This window comes from Anser brachyrhynchus (assembly GCF_964034855.1).
Source record: "Anser brachyrhynchus genome assembly, chromosome: 20".
NCBI lineage: Eukaryota > Metazoa > Chordata > Aves > Anseriformes > Anatidae > Anser > Anser brachyrhynchus.
The window spans coordinates 4,339,067-4,357,136 of NC_137713.1; the positions used below are offsets into that span (position 1 = coordinate 4,339,067).

At 52.8% G+C, this 18,070-nt stretch overlaps 2 protein-coding genes across 6 annotated transcripts in view; one reads left to right on the forward strand and one right to left on the reverse strand.

Moving 5' to 3' along the window:
* The first annotated feature begins 4,962 nt into the window (after positions 1–4,962).
* The window catches only part of LHFPL7 (LHFPL tetraspan subfamily member 7), a 64,099-nt gene continuing 50,991 nt past the window's right edge, over positions 4,963–18,070 (forward strand). Inside the window, exons 1-2 of the mRNA XM_080562670.1 lie at positions 4,963–5,328; positions 16,211–16,349. Coding sequence (XP_080418796.1) covers positions 5,041–5,328; positions 16,211–16,349 — 427 coding nt within the window. The 5' untranslated portion in view covers positions 4,963–5,040. The remainder of the gene's footprint in view (positions 5,329–16,210; positions 16,350–18,070) is intronic.
* The window catches only part of SPATA22 (spermatogenesis associated 22), a 69,209-nt gene continuing 58,850 nt past the window's right edge, over positions 7,712–18,070 (reverse strand). For 2 of the 5 annotated variants that reach the window (XM_080562660.1, XM_080562659.1), the window contains 2 exons: positions 13,152–13,273; positions 7,712–11,505 (listed from right to left, as the gene is read on the reverse strand). The gene's annotated coding sequence lies outside the window, so the exon portion shown is untranslated. Of the gene's footprint in view, positions 11,630–13,151; positions 13,274–18,070 lie in introns of all 5 variants that reach the window. The other 3 variants (XM_080562652.1, XM_080562651.1, XM_080562650.1) reach the window with 3 other exon arrangements.

Consider the following 18,070-nt stretch of genomic DNA (forward strand, 5'->3'; position numbering starts at 1 on the left):
GCACGACGGGACGCGGCCGCGGCCCCCCCCTCGTTCGACACGGCCGCGGCGGCGTCAGCCCGCTCGGCCAATCCGCGGGGCGCGGCGGGGCGGCCATCTTGGGTGAGGGCAAGAAGCTGCTGAGGGCGAGCGGCGGCCGGAAGCCATCTTTGGTTAGGGCGAGGGGCGCCCGGCGGACCGAGGCGCCATCTTTGGTGAGGGCAGGAGGACGCGGGGAGCTCGGGGCCGGGCCGGGCTCCGGTCCCTTGCGGCCATCTCGGGCCCGCGAAACGTAGCGTGTGGTACAGCTGCTTTACAAACGCTGCTGTTGTAACTTCTGGTTCATGTATGGTGAAGCCGAGACACGGCACCAGAAAGCAGCCGTCCCACAGTCCCACAGCCACCCCTACCGCACAACGACCCGTCCGGCCGCCTGCCGTTGGCGTTGCTGTGAGCGCGGGGGGAGCGGCTGGGGGCAGCGAGGGGCAGCGGCGACAAACGGCGCCATGGCAGCGGGCAGGAACGGCCTGCCCAGACACACAGCTCGGCCCGGGTCCTGTTCAAACTCCCTCGTTCCGGGACATTTCTGCCTCACCGGGGCTGGATCCCAGTGGCCTTGTTGCGCGGGGCCCTGTTGGCGAGGCAGCGCCACGGGGGGCCCGAAACGGACCCCACGGGTTGTGCAGGGGCCGCGGGAGGCGGCCGCATCTCTCCCGTTCCGTCGCCGTGTCGGGATGGATCAGTGCAGCGCCGTCCCTCTGCGCTGTAACTGTCCTGCTGCCGGTGTTGGGGCCATAAGGAAATCATGTAATTAATAATCACTGGGTGGATTCCTGGATCATCTTTCATCCGAGTGCTCCAAAGCTCTTTACAAACACTCATTAATTAAGACTCATAAACTGCATAAAAGGTATATGGGGATCTCTTTGGGACTGAAATGAAGCCATCTCAGGGGCACCATGTTGCAGCTGATTAACACCCTACAGCAACTCCATTATCTCTTTTAATATTATTTTTGCTAACTGATGCTCTTTGATACCTTTTTGTACACGTGCCCAGAGGCTGGTTTGAGGAAGTCTTTTTTTTTGCATAATGAGCTGAATTATTTAATTGGCACATACCCTAAGAGGTTGATAAACTAAAATATTCAAAAGGTGAGCAAATTTGAAAGAACGGGCTAAATCACATAGGGAACATTAACATCTGTTGTCAAAAAATCTTTGCACCCAGACCTCTACAAACGTGTATAACAACCTGCAGTACAAAGGCAGTGCTAATACGACCGGTCTGATCCTCCAGTATGCTGCACACAGACTTCTCCTTTCTGTGTGACGCTGTGTGGTTACAGGGTTGAGTTAGCAGACCAGGCTGTAAGTTTCAATTTGTGTGCAGGGGTTGAAGCAGCACACGACGTATTGCAGAATCCTGGTCTCACATGCTGGCTGAGTTGCCATTGGTGGTAAATTTCCCGTGGAAGTCTGATCCTTTTTCTGACCTTACGTACAAGTCTTCTACCGCCAAGCCCAAACATCGCAACCAGCATAGCTCCTCTGGCTGAGCAATGGGAGAAGGAGGCAAGTTTTCTACAAAACAGGTTTGTTTGGCTATGCCTATCTGCTTCAATTAGCCCAGACCCTTTCATGCTGGGACACGCAGTCTCAGGAGAATGCACTGCCAGCTGTGAAGTGGCGATTGCTACCATCGATAAGGCGAGGCTGTCAGAAACCTGGCCAGCTGGCAATGTGATTTTTGGGTGGGTAAATTGAAGGTATCCCTCATCGCACTCAATGAGAAAGACCTTCTATTTTGCAATTAATTTTCAAGCAGCAGCTCCTTTTCCAAAAAAACTAATCCAAAATCTGTCAAAGGCTTTGGGATAATTCAATTATCTTTGTATGAGATCCTAGATAATTGATGAAACCTCAAGCTACAAGTATGTTTGGCATGAGTTATGTTTGCTGGACTGAAATTATCTCCCCCTTTTGGGAAAATGCAGAAGGGCTGAAGCTCCAATCCACAGCTCATCACAGCCTCAGACCGTAGAGACCTGAACTGGAAGCACGAAAAGATCAGGTTCTGGAGTTTTTAACAGATTTTAACAGAATGTGACAGTTTAATTAACTGAGTAATCAGTTGAAATACGACTTCAGGACACATAGGTTGGCTGACATCAGAAAAACTGGAAGACACTTCCCTAAATTCAGGTATTCAAAGAAAAAATGCTTCATTGCTTGGTGATTTTCCCCTCTCCATAGATAGGAAAATAGGAAAAAAATAGGAAAATAAGCAGACTTTGTAAAGATTTAAATGGGATGCACTTGTTTGGACAGAATTAATAAAGCAGAACAAGACTTTTTTGAAAGCTTGGCGTCTTTGACTCACAGATAATTAATCACAGAGAACTGCTCTGCTCAGCTGCAGCATTCAAAAAACCACAAATGTACAAATCACGTTAGAGACTTTCTGATGCTCACATCTTTGGGACAGAACAGTCTGTTCATTTATTTACACACGTTTACGTGGCGTTGGATTCTATCTCATATGTAGACTTCTCACTACTTTGGGAATACAATAACAAAAATGTATATCAATATGGGGTTTAACAGCCTAGATCTTATTCTGCAATCAACAGTAATGCCCAAATTTTTTAAGGAGTCAAAGATGCCTTTACAGTAACACAGAACAAGCTTTAAAATCACATATTCTTAAATATTGTCATTAGTATTGTTAAAACTGTTAATTCAAATGAATTAAATATCTCAGATGAATTTGCAAAATAAGCAATACAAATATTAATCACTAAGAATCCAAGAATTAATAGTGAGGAAGAGTGGGAAAGATGCTGCACTCACATATAATGGTGCACAACAGGACTCTGTAAAAGCTATAAAATCAAGAAGACACGACTGATACAGCAACTTCAATTACAGTCTTGTCTTTTTCTTTCTTTCTTTTTTTTTTCTTTTTTAATGGGAAAACAAGTGGCTGCATGCGCACATAAAATTCATTGCAAATTTCAGTGTGGCTGACCTCAGTCCATTAGCCTTAATGGGAACGGGAGGGTTGATGCTGCCTTCTCAGATGTGCCGACGATTTCAAAGAAGGGAATTATCCTGTATCCCAGCCAGGCAAAAATTAACCGATTTTATTAAAACATTGCAATCCCTTCTCGTCTCCTTCCACTGAGCACATGCTCAAGGAGAAACCCTTGCTGCTCCATGCCTGGAGGTTGGGTTGCCCAGAGGGACTCTTGCACAAATAAGGGGCAAGGGGCTCCTGCCTGACTCGCAGTGGTTTTGTGGGTGGTCAAAGCCTGAACCATGCAGTGTGATGCAGAACACAGTGAAAAAAAATTAGCATCACTCACAGCAGGATGAGCTGCAGCAGTGACTTGCTGATGAAGATCAGGGCGTCTGAGCTCTGGGCAAGGAGCACTGCACAGAAGCAAAGAAAAGGGAAACAGAGAAGCCCTCACATCAGTTTCACAGCTTTTCCCAGGCCCAACACTGCTGCATGAGTTTGTTCCTTGATGCTTTTGCAGGGCTTTTGTCCCACTCTGGAATCATTCTGCTTTACTGCAAACAAACTGGATCATTCCTACCTCCAGTCTGTCCAGGCAGTGTTGCCATCACCTCAGACGACCTTTCTCTAATTTCAGTTTTATTTCCAAATTCGTGGCCTCTTATGGTATCATAAATATTTGAATAAAAGCAAGTAAAAAATAAAATCTAGATTTAAACCTCTATCTCTGGTTCTGCATTTACGCTTTTTCCCCTTTTGTTTTCCTAAATGCCTCAACGAGAACGAGAAGTGCTTAAGTACATAACAGTAGCCGGGAACTTCCGCAAACCTGGGATACGAGGACAAGAAGACTTAGTGTGATTTTTTTGCTCCTTCTAAACTTTCCTAGAAGTTAAAGCACGCACGTTTTTAAACTCGAGGAAAAGCCACGCTCGCGGGCTGGAGGCCGGTCCCCTGCCCGCCCGCAGTCCCGGCGCGCAGCGGCAGAGGGAGCCAAGCCCCCGCCCGCTGTGCCCCGCTCGCTGCCCCCCAGCGAAGTCCCGGGCTGCGACTGCCGCCGGAGCACAGAACCCAGACCGGCAGGGAAAGCTCCTTTCTTTTTTTTATCATAAAAAAAAAAAAATGCCCAAACACCCTTACGTCTGTTTCAGCCGTATGGGCAATAACTGTCTGGAGCCCACCTGAGGCAGGATAAATAATTTGGTGCCGTATTTATCCAGGCTCTGCCTCCCCGTGCTGGCGTTTGGGGCCGTGGGCACCGCTGGGAGAGAGCCGAGCTGCTGGGGCCGGTAAAAGGCAGCGACATCAGCGGGGCGCGGGCACAGCGGCCGGGGCAGAGCAGGAATAAGACCTGGCTGACCCACCAAGTTTCCGAGCGGCCGCTAGAAAAGCTCAGCGGCGCCGGGCGGCGCAGCTTTTCCGTTTAAATAAGCCCAAATTCCCGGGCAAACATTCTGCGTCGCTCTTCAGGCGGCGTTTCCAACTCGATGGGGAAACCTAAACCTAGACGATTAAAGGGTAAAATTAACAGCGGTCGAGCGATCGGACTCTCACTAAGAGGTGTCCGGAGGCGGACACCGGCGGCACCTGGGGCGCCTCTCCCCCAGCCGCCGCGCTCCGGGTGCCCGCCCGGTGCCGAGCCGTGCCGGGCGGCAGAGCGGGGAACCCCTGCCCGGGGAACCCCCGCCCAGCGCCAAACCACAGCGCTTTGGGGTGCCGCTCTCCGCCGCCCCCCCGTGTGCGCGTTTCGGGTGAGACCCCCCCCCCGCCGCCGCCCGCCGCCGAGCAGCTCCCTGCGGCCACAGCCGGGCGGGCGGGGAGCCCCCAAAACGCGCGTGCAGGTGGGGGGGCCCCGCTGCCCCCCTGCCCCCGCGGGGCTCCCCCGCCCCACCCCGCCCGGCCTCAGCCGCGCCCCGCGGAGGAAGGGGGGGGGGGGGGCGGCGCGCAGGCAGCGCGCAAGGAGCGCGCAAGGGGCGCGGGCAGCGCTGCCGGCCCCGCGCCCGGCCGCGGCGGCTGCGCGGCCGCGCTGCGGCGCCGCCGATGCTGTCGGTGCCGGTGGCGGTGCCGGTGGCGGGGGCGGCGCGGGGCGCGGGCTCCCTGCCCCGCCGGCGCACCATGTGCAGCGGCGTCGGCTGCTTCTGGGCGCTGCTCTCCGCCGGCCTCTTGGCCGCCTGCGCCGCCGCCTTCCTCTCCCCGGCCTGGCTGCTGCCGCCCGGCCGAGCCGCCGCCGGTTTCGGCTTGCTGTGGCGCTGCGCCGGGCCGCCCCGCGGCTGCCACGGCTCCGCCGGTCCCGGCGGCTTCGGAGACATCCCCTCCGGCTCCTGGCAGGTGAGCGCCTCCGGCCCGCCGCGCCCCCCACGACCTCCCCCGGGCTCCCCGGTGTCCCCCCGTCACCTCGCCGGCATCCCCCAGTCCCTCCCCGGCATCCCTCCACCCAGTCCCGGGCTCTCCGGCATCCCCTCCATCATCCATCCTGCATCCCCACGGACCTGCCCCAGGCTCTCCGGTATTTCTCTGCCCTTCTCCTCGCCTCCCTAAGCTCCCCCTGTTATCCCCCGTTCGGATCCAGGCTGCCCAGCATCCCCTCACCCTGACCCCCAGACCCACCCCAGCATCTCTGTCCTGCCCTGAGCATCCCTGGCATCCCTCATGCTTCCCCGGAGCATCCCCTGCATCCCCCAATGCTGCTCTCGAGCATCCCATCCATCCCCTGCATCCCCCCAGTCCTGCCCCTGAGCACCCCCCCAGCACCTCCCAGGTGTCCCATGGACCCCGTGGTGCTGCTTCCCCCTGGGGGGCTCCTGGTCGTGCCTGGCATGCTGCATGGAAACCTCCCCGGTGCCTTCGTGCAGGTGTGGCGGGCAGTGCAGCCCGAGTGCTGCTGCGCTGCCCATCCCGGCTGTGGACCCAGCGGTGCCACAGGTCTGACCCTGCTGCCTGTCCCTTCGGGGCTCCCGGCTGTGCCTTGCTGCCTGGACCCCAAACCTTCCTGACCTGCCCGGGCGAGCGGCTGCGTAACGTGCGGGATGGAGTCGGGGGTCAGACAGGTCAGGGTCGGTGCTCCCCAGCGGGGCTCTGAGCATCGCGTGCCAGCTGAGTTTGCTAAGTGTAAAGGGAACAGGGAGGTGGCCAAAACTGCTGCCTCTGGGACACGCGGCTCCAGAGACCGAGCCTGGGTGCGGGGACTGCTGCCATTCCCCCCCTGGCCAGCTCCAGGTGATGCCCTTGCCAGGTTTTGGGAGAAGGAGGCCGAGGCCTCCCTGCTTGCCCTCATCAGCCCCAGGGCCCAGGGTTGCTGCGGTGTCCTGGTGTGACAAAGGCCGCCTGTCCCTGGTGGGTGTGCACCGGGACCACACAGCACACAAAGCCCGGCCCTGGCGCCTGCTGGCCGCTTGCCCTTGCCCCTTCTTCCTCCTCTCCTTTTTTTTTTTTCCTTTTACTTTTAGCTTCTTACCCTGAGCTTTTATGATTTTGCTGCTGCTGCTGCCCAAAACACACGAGCTCTGATTTGCTCCAGGTTGCTATGCTGCAGAAATCCCAACATGGGGGCTAAATCCCAGCGAGGTCGTGGCTGCACCCAGCACAATGGGTGTCAGTAGTTGGATTTCTCAGCCTGTTGTGGAGCTGCGCTGCTCGCTCTCCAAGGATGCCAGGTCTGCGTGCGATTGCTTAAATCCTGTCACGGTCCTTAAAACTGTCATTAAAGACAAATATTGTGAATTGTAAAGAAAAGAACCGGCTGCTTAAAATCCTTCCTATTTATACAAAAACATGCAAAAATGCTGTCATTTCCATAAGTTGGCCTTTGTTCAGATGTTTTTGCAAATGTAATTCAGATAAACACTTCCAAGCAATAACAAACTTTCAAGATAAGAATGAAGCTCAGCAGTGACTCATTTGAACAAGCTGCAGCTACAGCCTCAGCCATCTAATAGCCTCTGAAAAGCCTTTAGATCCAGAATATCATGTAATGCAAAGCCTCTGAGCTCCTGAGGTTGGGCTGTGTTTAGGATGAACAATGTCATGGTATTGTGTGGGGTTTACAGGGGATTTTGGTGACACATCTTTGTCACCTTAATTAATACCACCCAAATAATTGACGAACAACAAACAGTGCAGTCTGTTTCAGGGAAAAGTGCTCCCCTACCAGCTTTCTGCCATGGCAAGGATGCGAATACCTGTTGTGATGGTTATTTGATGGTGTACGATGTAATGAAGCACTCGTGGCAGCTTTGCTAAGGCAGGCGACAGCTTTGGCTCCCTTGCCTGCGCAGCCTCCTGCACCTGCACAAGTTGGTGCTCAGCACGGGGGAGCTGAGCACTGTGAGCCCTGCCCGAGTTCAAGCAGGAGATTCTCCTTTTTGGAGAGATGGGGGAGGTCACGAACTGGGGAAACCATGGTTCTTTTTTCTTTGCTTTCAGAACATGTGACATTCATTTCCAATCTTTCAAGCAGTCTTGTGGGCGGCTCCTTTAAATGAAAGCCAAGATCCTAACGTGGAGGAGAATCGAAGAGCTTTTGATAGCAGCCACCAGCCTTTTGATGAAGGGTTTGAAGCTGTGGCTGTGGGGAGTGAAGCAAGCAAAAGCTGACACAGGGCTCAGGAGCTCTTCTAGCGTGGAACTGGTGGCACACCTGGGGAGGATGCTGAGAGCACACCTGGGGTGGACGCCCACCTGCAGAGCACAGGGGTGGGAGCAGCCGCAGCCAGGATGTCCAGTCCTTGGGGACGAGATTCTTTTTGTTCCCTGAAACGTGCACGGTTACCATGTGTCAAATCATCCCCTGCTCAAATGTGCTGATTCGATGAAGGGGTGGGGAGCATTCAGCCTGGCAAATGATCGTTAATGCCAGTTTTGTGTTTGCACTTGGGGGATTATGTTAATCATGCTACAAATGATTCTTTGAATCATGTCTAGAGGTTAATTAACATGCCTTTTTTCTCTTAAGAGGGCCTTCATGTCTGCTTAGAGTTGCTGGCTTTTTTCTGCTTCCTTTCGTAATTACTTTGCAGCTTTCTAATACCATGGGTACCTTTAATTTAACCCTCTCGGTGCTCAGGCTGCTCGGGTTTTGCACTGTGCTCAGCATCACTGGTACCCGGTGATGTGGCCGACACTCGGGCAGCTCACACAGGATGAGACCCTTCAGGGGCAGATGGAAAGTGGGCAGGGGCTGGTGGCTGCCAGGTGAGGAGAGAGGACGGTGACACCGCCCAGGGGCCAATGCTGATTTATGAGCGAGGCCCTTACACAGACAACTGATGGCAAGGAGGATCTGTCGTGGGAGGACCTGGAGCTGCCAGGGCATCCTGAGGGGTGCAGGCGCCGTGGGGAAACAAGATTGTTCTTGGGAGCCCAACTGCTAGAGATGGGAAAAACAGGCAAGCTTTGGAGCTCTGAGCTGCTTCATTGCATCTCACCGTTTCTTTTTTTGGTGCCAGATCCCTGTCTGCGTATGTGAGCGTGCAAAATAGTGCTTTATGCTGAGCTAATTTATTTTCTCTTTCAGTGGGAGCATTTGGCTCATGGGTTCGTATGGCAGTGCTGCACTTCGGAAGCTAGTGCTGCTTCATTTCAAATTTCTATTTTTATTTTTCAGATAGTCTCCAATTATTTTCAGGCTTTGCCAAGCACATAATCTAAAATAACAGGAGCTGATCAGCCCATGATATTCAGGTTGAAAACACATTGACCATTTGCTTATGAAGCCAGTGAGTGCCCTGCTGGAGCACAGCACAAAATAACCCACCTAGGATGAGGGTGAAGGCTTTGCACAGCCCCATGAGGTACCTGGGTGGGTCTGTCCCGGGTTGTAGTCCATAGCAGGGCGTGAAAAGATTCAGTGAAGCCTAGTGAAAAGGCATAGCACACCTGCTTACCCTTGTATTAGAAGATGCTGAAAGGTTTCATACACCTCCACTGCCAGTTTATTGTGGTTTCATTGTCAGTTTCTTGTTCAGTTCAGCCACTGGGTTCCCAGTGTGATCTTAGGTTTGTTCATAGGGGTCAGATTTGCAGAGCTGTGCAGTAGCTCCATTCCCAGTGAAAAAGCATGTGGAGTGCCCCTCTGCATGGGAAAGAAAGGATTTTAGAAAATGCATTGCTCCTCTGTTAGCACAGGCTCTGGCACAAGGAGGAGCTGAGCATCTTGGGCGTACCTGGGTTGCCATTCCTGGGCAGAGCCTGCTGTTCCTCCGAGGGCCACGTATGAGGCCAACATGTTAATTTGGGGTTATCAGGAAATCAACTTCTAGCTCCTCATCAAAGACCTTCCCAAGAGAACAGATTCTTCCTGGCCTACTCTATCAGATAGTTGATTTTTAATTGCATTTACACAGCCTTGGCAGAAAGCATAAGCGCTCAGCAAGTCTTGAAATCACCATCTTCCTCTTCGTGTGTGTTACTTTGCAGTAGACTTTATCTCCTTTTGTTAGCCACCCAAAGCTTTTTGACCCATATTAATATAATAGAAAATACCCAGTGCTGGGGAAACCTGTGGCTTTGGTTTCACGCTTCAATGCCCGAGTAGCAGATGACAGCCAGGATTTACCAGCCAGGGAGCCGCTCACCAGTAAGCAGGGCTGAAATGCCTCCCCAGCTGCTGAGACCAGACCAGCTCATGGGTGGGCCATGGAAGGTCAAGTTGACTGAAAATACACGCAGCCTATTCTAGGGATTATTTCTAACCGCTCCAGTCTCAACAGGAGGCAGAAGCTGCTTTACTTACACAAAGGCACGGAGAGGTGGGTATTAGCTGCAACGTCGCTGCTTGTGGCTGGGCAGCAGCCAGGGCTTAGCTGAGAAGCGGCCGCTCACGACGGTGATAACCAGCTCGTGCTGAGTCACTTTCCCCAAAATGCTCTGGACAAAAACAGGGAGCCCTGAACCCTGCCCTGAAGGGCAGGGCCTTCACCTGCGTGCTCAGGGGACATTTTGGGCTGAATGTTGCTCTTCTCCTTTGTGGGACCCAGAGCAGAGTCGGGTGCAGGTTGGTGGGGACATGGCAGGGACATTTTGGTGGCACGATGTTCCCTCCATCCCCCTTGAGGCTGCAAGTTCCGCTGGCGGCTTTGTAGAGAGAAGCAGATGGGAGAGCTGGGAGACCTGGGGGGAGCTTCACAGCCCCAGACGATGAGCCTGGCTTTCCCATCAGTGCCAGAAAAGGGCTTATCCCGAGGAAGGATAATGACAGAGTGCGGGTGAGAAGGTCTGATCTGGTACCCGGCGACAGTGCACTGCTTGCTGCCTAATTAAAATTTCATTAAGTTGGTTCGCATCCCTTGATGGAGGTCACAGGCACACCATTGATGTGCTAATGTCTTACTTTTCCCCCCTTTTTTTTCTTTCACCACTATCCATCATCCTCTTAGATAAAGCAGTGCCATTAAGAGGTGCTTTCCAGCGTCCCCAGATGCAATGGCACTGGAAGAAAGACAGCCATAATTCATCAGGCGTATTATCTATTTTCTCCCTAATTAAAATGATGCTTTTTTTTCTTTTTTCCCTTCAATCAGTTTGGGCATTAACCTTTCTGGCGTTCATGTTGAAAACACCGATTAGCTTGAAAGTGGGAAAGTTACCTGAAAGGCCAGGAGTGGCTGAGCTGTGGCTACAGGATTTTTGCTGAATTTTGTGTATGAGCAGCTAAATCTGAGCTGGTGAGGAGCACCTCCTGTGCATGCTGTGGTGCTGACAGGTCCTCATTGACCAAAACCTTCATTCAAATGGGAAGAAAAGAAGACTGGAGGCTCGTTGCCTCCTCTGTATCCTTGTGCCCCAGCACACACGTCCCAGCCAAAAGCACCCCAGCTCAGGGCACTCTTAGACATCAGCCACCCCCATCAGCGTCCTGCCTGGGGCTCCACGTTACTGCAGGGCTGGTTTGGGAGGTTGCACCTACTCCCATGTCCCCATCAGATGACACCAGGCACTTCCCAGCGCTGCTTAGCAGGGAACAGCATCTGCATGGGAGCAGGATGGGGATGGAATATCAAATAGGAAGGCGAAAGCTCTCAGATGGTGCCGAAAGGAAGGTAATTGCTGGGGAGGAGAAGATGAGGACGTGTGGGATCCTCTTCCCGGCCGCTGCTATAATGCCGACCAGATGGCGGATGTTTGTTTCTGTGACTTGTGTGGGGGAAATACGAACAAGCTGCGAGCCTTGATCCACCCACCCCTCTGCACGCAGCGTCTCCTGCAGAGACAAATGCCTCTCTCTTGCACCCAGGTGGATATTCGTGGTTTCCTACCAAGATCCCCTCTTGTGCCCTTGCCCAAGGAAAAGGCGCTACTATTTCAGGAGCAGGGCAGCCACACCTAGTGGGGTCTGGATGAAAAGCAGTGATTATATGGTTCAATGCAAAACTCACGGAAATTTTTGGGAAGACCTTGAGGCCGCACGGTGCCGGCGGCTGCAGCTCTTGCATGGTGCAGGTGTGCACAGACCCCTTGGGCACTGGGTTGGAGAGAAGGCAGCTTTGCTGCTCCAGCGTTGCTGCTGCCCTGCAGATAGACACCAGTCTGAGTATTTGCAGCCAATCCTCCCCAGCCCTCTTCCTTCACCCTCCAACAGCTGGTGGTGATGGTTCCTCCTCCACCCGGAGCCCAGCCAGGGGCATCTCAGGCCCTGCAGCAGGGATGAGCCCAGCTGCCAACATCTGGAGCCACTTCCCAGTATCAGCTCCCAGTGCAGCCTCCTGTGTTCTTGCCAGTGCTGCTGCAAGCCCCAGACCCTGCACTCCCAGCCAGCACCTCTGCCCAGCGCTGATTCATTTTAACAAGGTTAAAACCCCAGTGTCCATTTGGTTTCTGCCTCCCTAGGCACAGCGCTACCCAGTTTGACCCCAAAACATCTTCTGTACATGAATATTTAATCACACAGAGCTCAGATGGGAAGGGACTGCATGGAAAAAAAGAGAAGGGTTTGATAAATTTTGCCCCCTTTTACTTACTATTGCTTTTCAAGCCAGTGTTCCCCCGGCTCATTCAGGGTTTCTCAGACCTTTTCTGCCTCAACAGATAACCCCAGAAAGCCAAACGGGCTCTGACCTTCACTCTTTTCCTTTTGTCAGCTAGCCCCTGGCTTTATTTCCTAATTATTTAGTGTATTTACTTTCTGCTCATTTGCAAAGATGCTTGAGAATTTCAGCAGGGCTGAAACACCCAAGCAATCTGTAACCTTGTCTTCAGCCTGCTGCTCTGTGTGCCACGGGGCCCATCTGGGATGGCAGCTCTCAGGGTGGTCAAGCTGCAATTAATAAATTGCATTAATAAACTAATGTGTGGCGTGGTGTGACCCAGCATGCAGGACGTGATTGTGGGAGCTCTGCTCAACTTCCATCTCTGCAGGAAAGATCCCAATGCAGGGGACAAAATGGTTTATCTCCATTGAGCCAATCGCCAAGTACCACTTCCCAGCACCAGCTCACTGGATTTTTTTTTCTCCCTTTGCTCTTTTCATTTTAAACAACAAAGATCATGGATGCTGGATTCAAAGGATGGATTAACTGTTTTTTAAACTTTTCATTAGGGACATTAAGTGATTCTCCCCAGAGTGGTCGTTGTGTGATGTTTTAATTTTGATTTTTTTCATGAATGGAATGGTATCTTCAGCAGATTTATTGCTTAGTGAACAGCATAGCTATGGCGCGTGTCAGACCTGTAAAATATTAAAATAATGGGTAGGGGATTGTTGTTAATCGGAATTTACTACGCTACATAAAGACAAATTTACAGTCCCACCAGGGGACTATTAATTTGTTTGGGGATAAACAATTAATCTCCCCAGGAGTGGGAGCAGAAAATCTGACATGGTTTTATGTCTCCCGGCACGGCAGAGGCAGGATTGTTCACAGCCCGGGCAGCGGCAGCCACAGGGCACGAGGTCCTGCTTCTCCACGGCCAGTTTTGCAGTGGGAGCTGTGCCTTCTGTGTAATGAATGGGCTTTTTCCTGCCCCCGCCTGAGCTGGGCCTGATGTATCGTGATTGTTTCCCCCCCCCCGCCATCTATTTTTGGTTTTCAGCCTTTGCATCCTGTTTCCTGCATCCTCTCCTTTCCGCTCAAGATGCAGCAGGCACAAACAGAGAGAAGAGAGGGAGGTGCTGTGCAGCTGGCAGGAGAGGCTTTATAGCTGCCACTATTTCGTACCTTTGTTCCATGAACTTTTTCAAACTTAGGGCTTGTTATTTTCCTTCGGAAGAGGCTGTTGATCTGCAGGTGCAATTCCAGTACAGGGCAGGAGCGTTTGTGTTTAATTTCCAGACAAGTTCCTGTAAAGAAAACAAAAAAATAATCTGTTTTACAGGAGTGCATCCAGGGCTTTGGGAGGTAATGCCAACATGCTAGGGAAAGAAGTTTGCACCTTGTGTTTAAGCAGCTGTGTATATTGCATACCAGGATAATGTGGGAGCCAGACTAAGACCAGCAGCTTGCAGTGGGGTCTCTTGCCATCTGCACTGAAACACCCTGTGCCTGCACCTTTTGCCACCTATTTCAGGGCCAGCAATGCCGCTGCTGTCACTTGTGCCCCACGGCAAAACTACTCAGCTGTTACCCACCCTGCCCCAAGGTCACTCGGCAGCTCAGCATCCTGTGCCTCCGTCCAAAGCTCACTGTTTACCTACTCCTCCTGCCCACTGAAGTTCTATTCAGAGCATGACCTCAGATCCCCTGGCACAGGGATTGGTTGGATTTTTTGGCCACCACTGTGTGCACCAGGGTGCTGCCAGCACCAGCACTCACATTCTTGCCTGGGCAAACCCCAATGTCAGGATCTGAACCAGTCTGGCTCTTCTTTCAGTACAAGACTCACCTGCACTGATCCTGTTTGTGCCTTTTCTCCTGGCACTGTGGCCTGAAAAATACTTTGTCCCTTTGCACCTTTCCACGGGGATTAGCAGCCTGAGCAGCTATAAGGTTGCTTCCAGCAGGAGCTGCAAGTTTTTAGGGGAGTTGCGCCAACATAATTATGATGAACCTCGATCATTAAAAATAATATGCTTCACACGGGAGAGGAGCAGGCCTGCTTCACAAGACCCCTTTCTGCTGAAAAATTCATTGCTCTAAATAATTAATGGTTCCTGCAAAGGAGGATGGTTTTGCATGTTGCTGGGTGGAAGGTGAAATTCAGACGCCAGCTAGAGTATTTTTTTTTAAATGGGTACACATTTCTTTGCCATGCTGCTGCTCTCTGGGTCCTTCAGGGGCTACAATGGGGCCAGGGGCTGGTCACCAGCAGGGTGTCCCCTGTCCTGAGGCAGCACTTGTCTCTGGGGTCTCAGTGTCTCGAGAGGCAGCGGAGAGGAGCAGATTCCACAGTCCCTGACTAATCACCCTCTCCATTTCTTTTGGTGGCTGCTTGCAATGCCGTGCCTTTTCCATTGCATGTCAGGAATTAATGTATTGCCGGGACAGCATTTGCATTGCTTGTGTAGTGTAAAAATAGCCCATAAATTAAATGCTGATTTTTAATCACTGCACAGCACTGGGGGAAGTGCTCGCACCGGGGTGCCAGGGTGGGGCCCAGCAGCGTCCTCGCCAGCGCCTGCGCGTCCCTGTGTGGAGCGGTGGCAGCTCCTGGTTTGGCCTGGCAGGCAGTGGCTCTGCTGCCCCAGCACCTCAAGGATGGCTCAGGTGCTAAAAAAACAGCTCAGTGGGAAGTAACACAGGTAGAGGCAGGGCAGTATCAGACCTGTGGGGCAGCACCGCTAGTCACAGGGGGACAGGGAGATTTTCTTTGCTGTTTGGACCCACCGTAGTCATCAGAGGGAAAACCCAATTCCTCCTCACGCCCCCCCCAGCCTGCCTGTGGTTCCTGCAGCACAACACGCATTTAATAGGTTATATTCCTGATTTATAACCTCTTTGGTGAGGGGCACCAAATGGAAATGTTTATTGGGTTTGTTTCTATAGTAACCATGGTTGCCCGAAAGCTTGAATGTTGGGGGAAGAGTAAAAAAAAAGGAAAACTGCATTTCTAACCAGAACATCTCAGCAGGGTGAGAGGGCTGGATACGAGCGGGTGGAGGTGGGACCTGAGCTCCTTGTGGCTCCCACATGGGTTATGAAAATGAGTCTTGTTAGGAAAACTGGGACAAGACCTGTCTTACAGGAGCACTGCGCTACGGAGCCAAGGCACGGATGTTACTGCCGGGTGACTCACCAAAGCCAGAAACATTTCATGGAATTTGCCATAAAATGCTATGAAATAACAGGACTTGATGTGCCTGCGGCAATGCCGGGACTGAGGTGCCCTCGCACCGTTTGAACAGTGCCAGGAGCTGGGTGCTGGAGGAGGAAGCACCCATCATGGGTCCTCCCCACCCAGCCACACCATGCTGCTGGCCGGGCTGGCACGCATCCCCGCCGCTGCCAGCACCATCCCCTGGGCAGAGATGGAAATGCCACCTGTAACGGGGACAGAAACTGCAGCAGTGCAGCTAGCAGGCACCCATACGCACGGGTGAGCTGGTTTTGCCGTAAATTAATGCTCTTCTCAGTTTTAGATGCTGATGCAAGTTGCGTGTTATGGCCAGAATATTAAATAGCAAAACTGCTTCCACACCAGCTGGGCAGCGGCTGAGCCAGGCTGCAGGCTGTGCTGGCCTCCCCTTCACCTATCCAGAAAATGCTGCCACTGGGCGCTCCTGGACCACCAGCACCCCAAAGCATCATCACTCAGCATGGGCTGGAGTTGAATTCCAGCCTCAAATGACTGAGTTTTGTTGCTGAAGAGGCTAAATCAAAGACCAGGGAGCAGCCCGGTGTTTTGGTGGGAGCCAGCTGCAATTAAACCTTTGTAGCAGTGGGCTCCCCACCGCGGAGCACTGGCAAAATACCTTCTAATTGCTGGGCTTGCAGGGGCAGGTGCCGTCTTGAGATGTGTTTCAACTCTCAGTGGAGGCACTGACACGCATTGCAGGCATCTAATGGCACTTGTATTAATGACGTAGCCCTTCATGCATGTAATACATTTGCTATTACCACCATTGCCCGAATACTAATAACCCCTGGGACCAGGTGACGGGTGAACCGTGGGCTCAAGATTCAATGGTGAATTTAAACAGCAGAAAGAGGAAGAAGTGGGAGAAGGCACCCGTGTGGGGCCCAGCTCCTCACTCCAAGGAGGGAGAGGGGAAAATCGTGGGGAGGTGTCAAGGGGGTGGCAGGGGACACTGCCTCGCTGACTGCCCTGTGTGTCCTTCCAGACGAGCGCCGTGCTGTGCGCGGGTGGCTGTGTCCTGCTGGCCCTCAGCTCGTTGCTGGCCATCGTCGCCATCCTGCTGCCCAGCGGAGCCTGCGAGAGACGAGTGTGCACCCTGGCTGGCTACATGCAGACAGCAGCAGGCAAGTGACGCGGACTTGGCTCTTTGGGGTGGAAGGACAGGGTTTCCCTGGGGTACTGCTCAGCCACCCAGGTCTGTGCAGCCCACAGCATCCTGGCTCCCAGCAGCAAGAGGCTCTGGCAAACCCTAACCAATGCTGGGACAAAAGAGAACAGAGAGAACAGCAATTGCCTTCTGTATTTGTGCTTATAAAACAGGCCACCTTTGAGGTTAAGCCTCTGGAGGCATTTTCTTCCATATGCTTTATATCCAGGACTGGATGTCACCTCTCCTAGCCCAAATTTCCCGCTGGCCTCTCCAGGCACCCTGCAGGCAGCCCACCTGATGCCCTATTAGATTATATTTCCATTGCATTCTTTTATGTGTCTGCCTTGGAGAAGCACTAGCATGGAGGGGGAGGGCTGTCCCTGTGCTGTGCTCCCTGCAGGGCACAAAACCCACCCCAAGCCTGTTGGCCCGGCAGGGAGCTGTGTCTTGGGTTCTGAAGCACTGCACTGAGCAGCCCGAACACTCCAGCGCAGCACCAGCCACGAGCTGCAGCAGGGGATTTAAAGCACCCCCTCGTGTCTGTGCCCGAGAATAAACTCCTTTCCTTGGAGAAATCCTCGGGGCCAGCCAGGCTTCGTTATCAGCCTGCCAGCATTCGAGCAGCTTTTGGGGGAAATCCTGTTAGGCGCTTTCCTCGCCGCGACTCATCCCACGGGAGCCGATTTGGGGACAGATGGAGGGGCCTGGCCTGACAGCGACGGCTGCTGGAGCTCAGCCACAGGCAGAGCCAGCTGCTCACGCCCCTGTCCCATCGCTGGTGACCAACGCGTCCCTTGGAGGCCACAGTTTGGAGGTTCCCATCACCTCCCTGCGTCAGCTGGTGGTGTGGCCAGGGTGGGTCCCCTGGGTGCAGGACAGAGGGGTCTCAGCCCCAACCAGGACACAGTGCGGGTCACCTGGGACCTGGCTCGGGGGGGAGTCTCCATGTGGGAACAAAGCGGGATGGAAAGGGGTCACCCTGCGTCACCTTTGCCCAGCGGGGTGCCACATCTGGCTCTGCAATGAGAGGCACAAGCGGGTGTAAAGTGAGGGATGAGGAAGCATCCCTGGAAAGGAAACAGACTGTGTTAGATGAATACAAATCTGAGGGGGCTTGGTAATATTGAACAGGCTGTAAATAAACTGTAGGCTTTAAGCATTATTGACAAATGAAAATTTACTGTGTACATTTGAGCAAGCTAATGGGATGCTTTAAACCCTGGTGGTGCCTTGCTAAGCATTTTGTATTGCACTTTTTAATTTTGGTTCACTGTAGATTAATTCCTATTCAGAGCAAGGCAGCCCTGAGTCAACAGAATTAAGTGGTTTAATGTATTTGGATTCAGAAATGCTGCCCCCCTCTCTCTTGTAATTTCTCTCCCTGCTCTCCCCCTCTCCAGGAGGAAGCTCTTCATTAGAGATCAGCTGCAGCCCAGCCAGCAGCTGGGTGACAGCAAGAGAAGCTCCTCCTCAAAATTACATTATCTCAGAGAGAAAAAGCAGGTTTGGGGGAAGACAGATGAATTTATATGGAAGAGAGGGAAAGCAGAGCAAGCCCATGAGTTTTGGGAGAGCAGCTTGCTGGTGGGATCAGCTCAGTCCCTGTTGCAGTGCCAGCTCTGCTGGGGTAAAGCCCTGTCAGACCACCACGACATGCCAGCAGAGCAGTAGGATGGAGGACGGGGCCATGTTTCT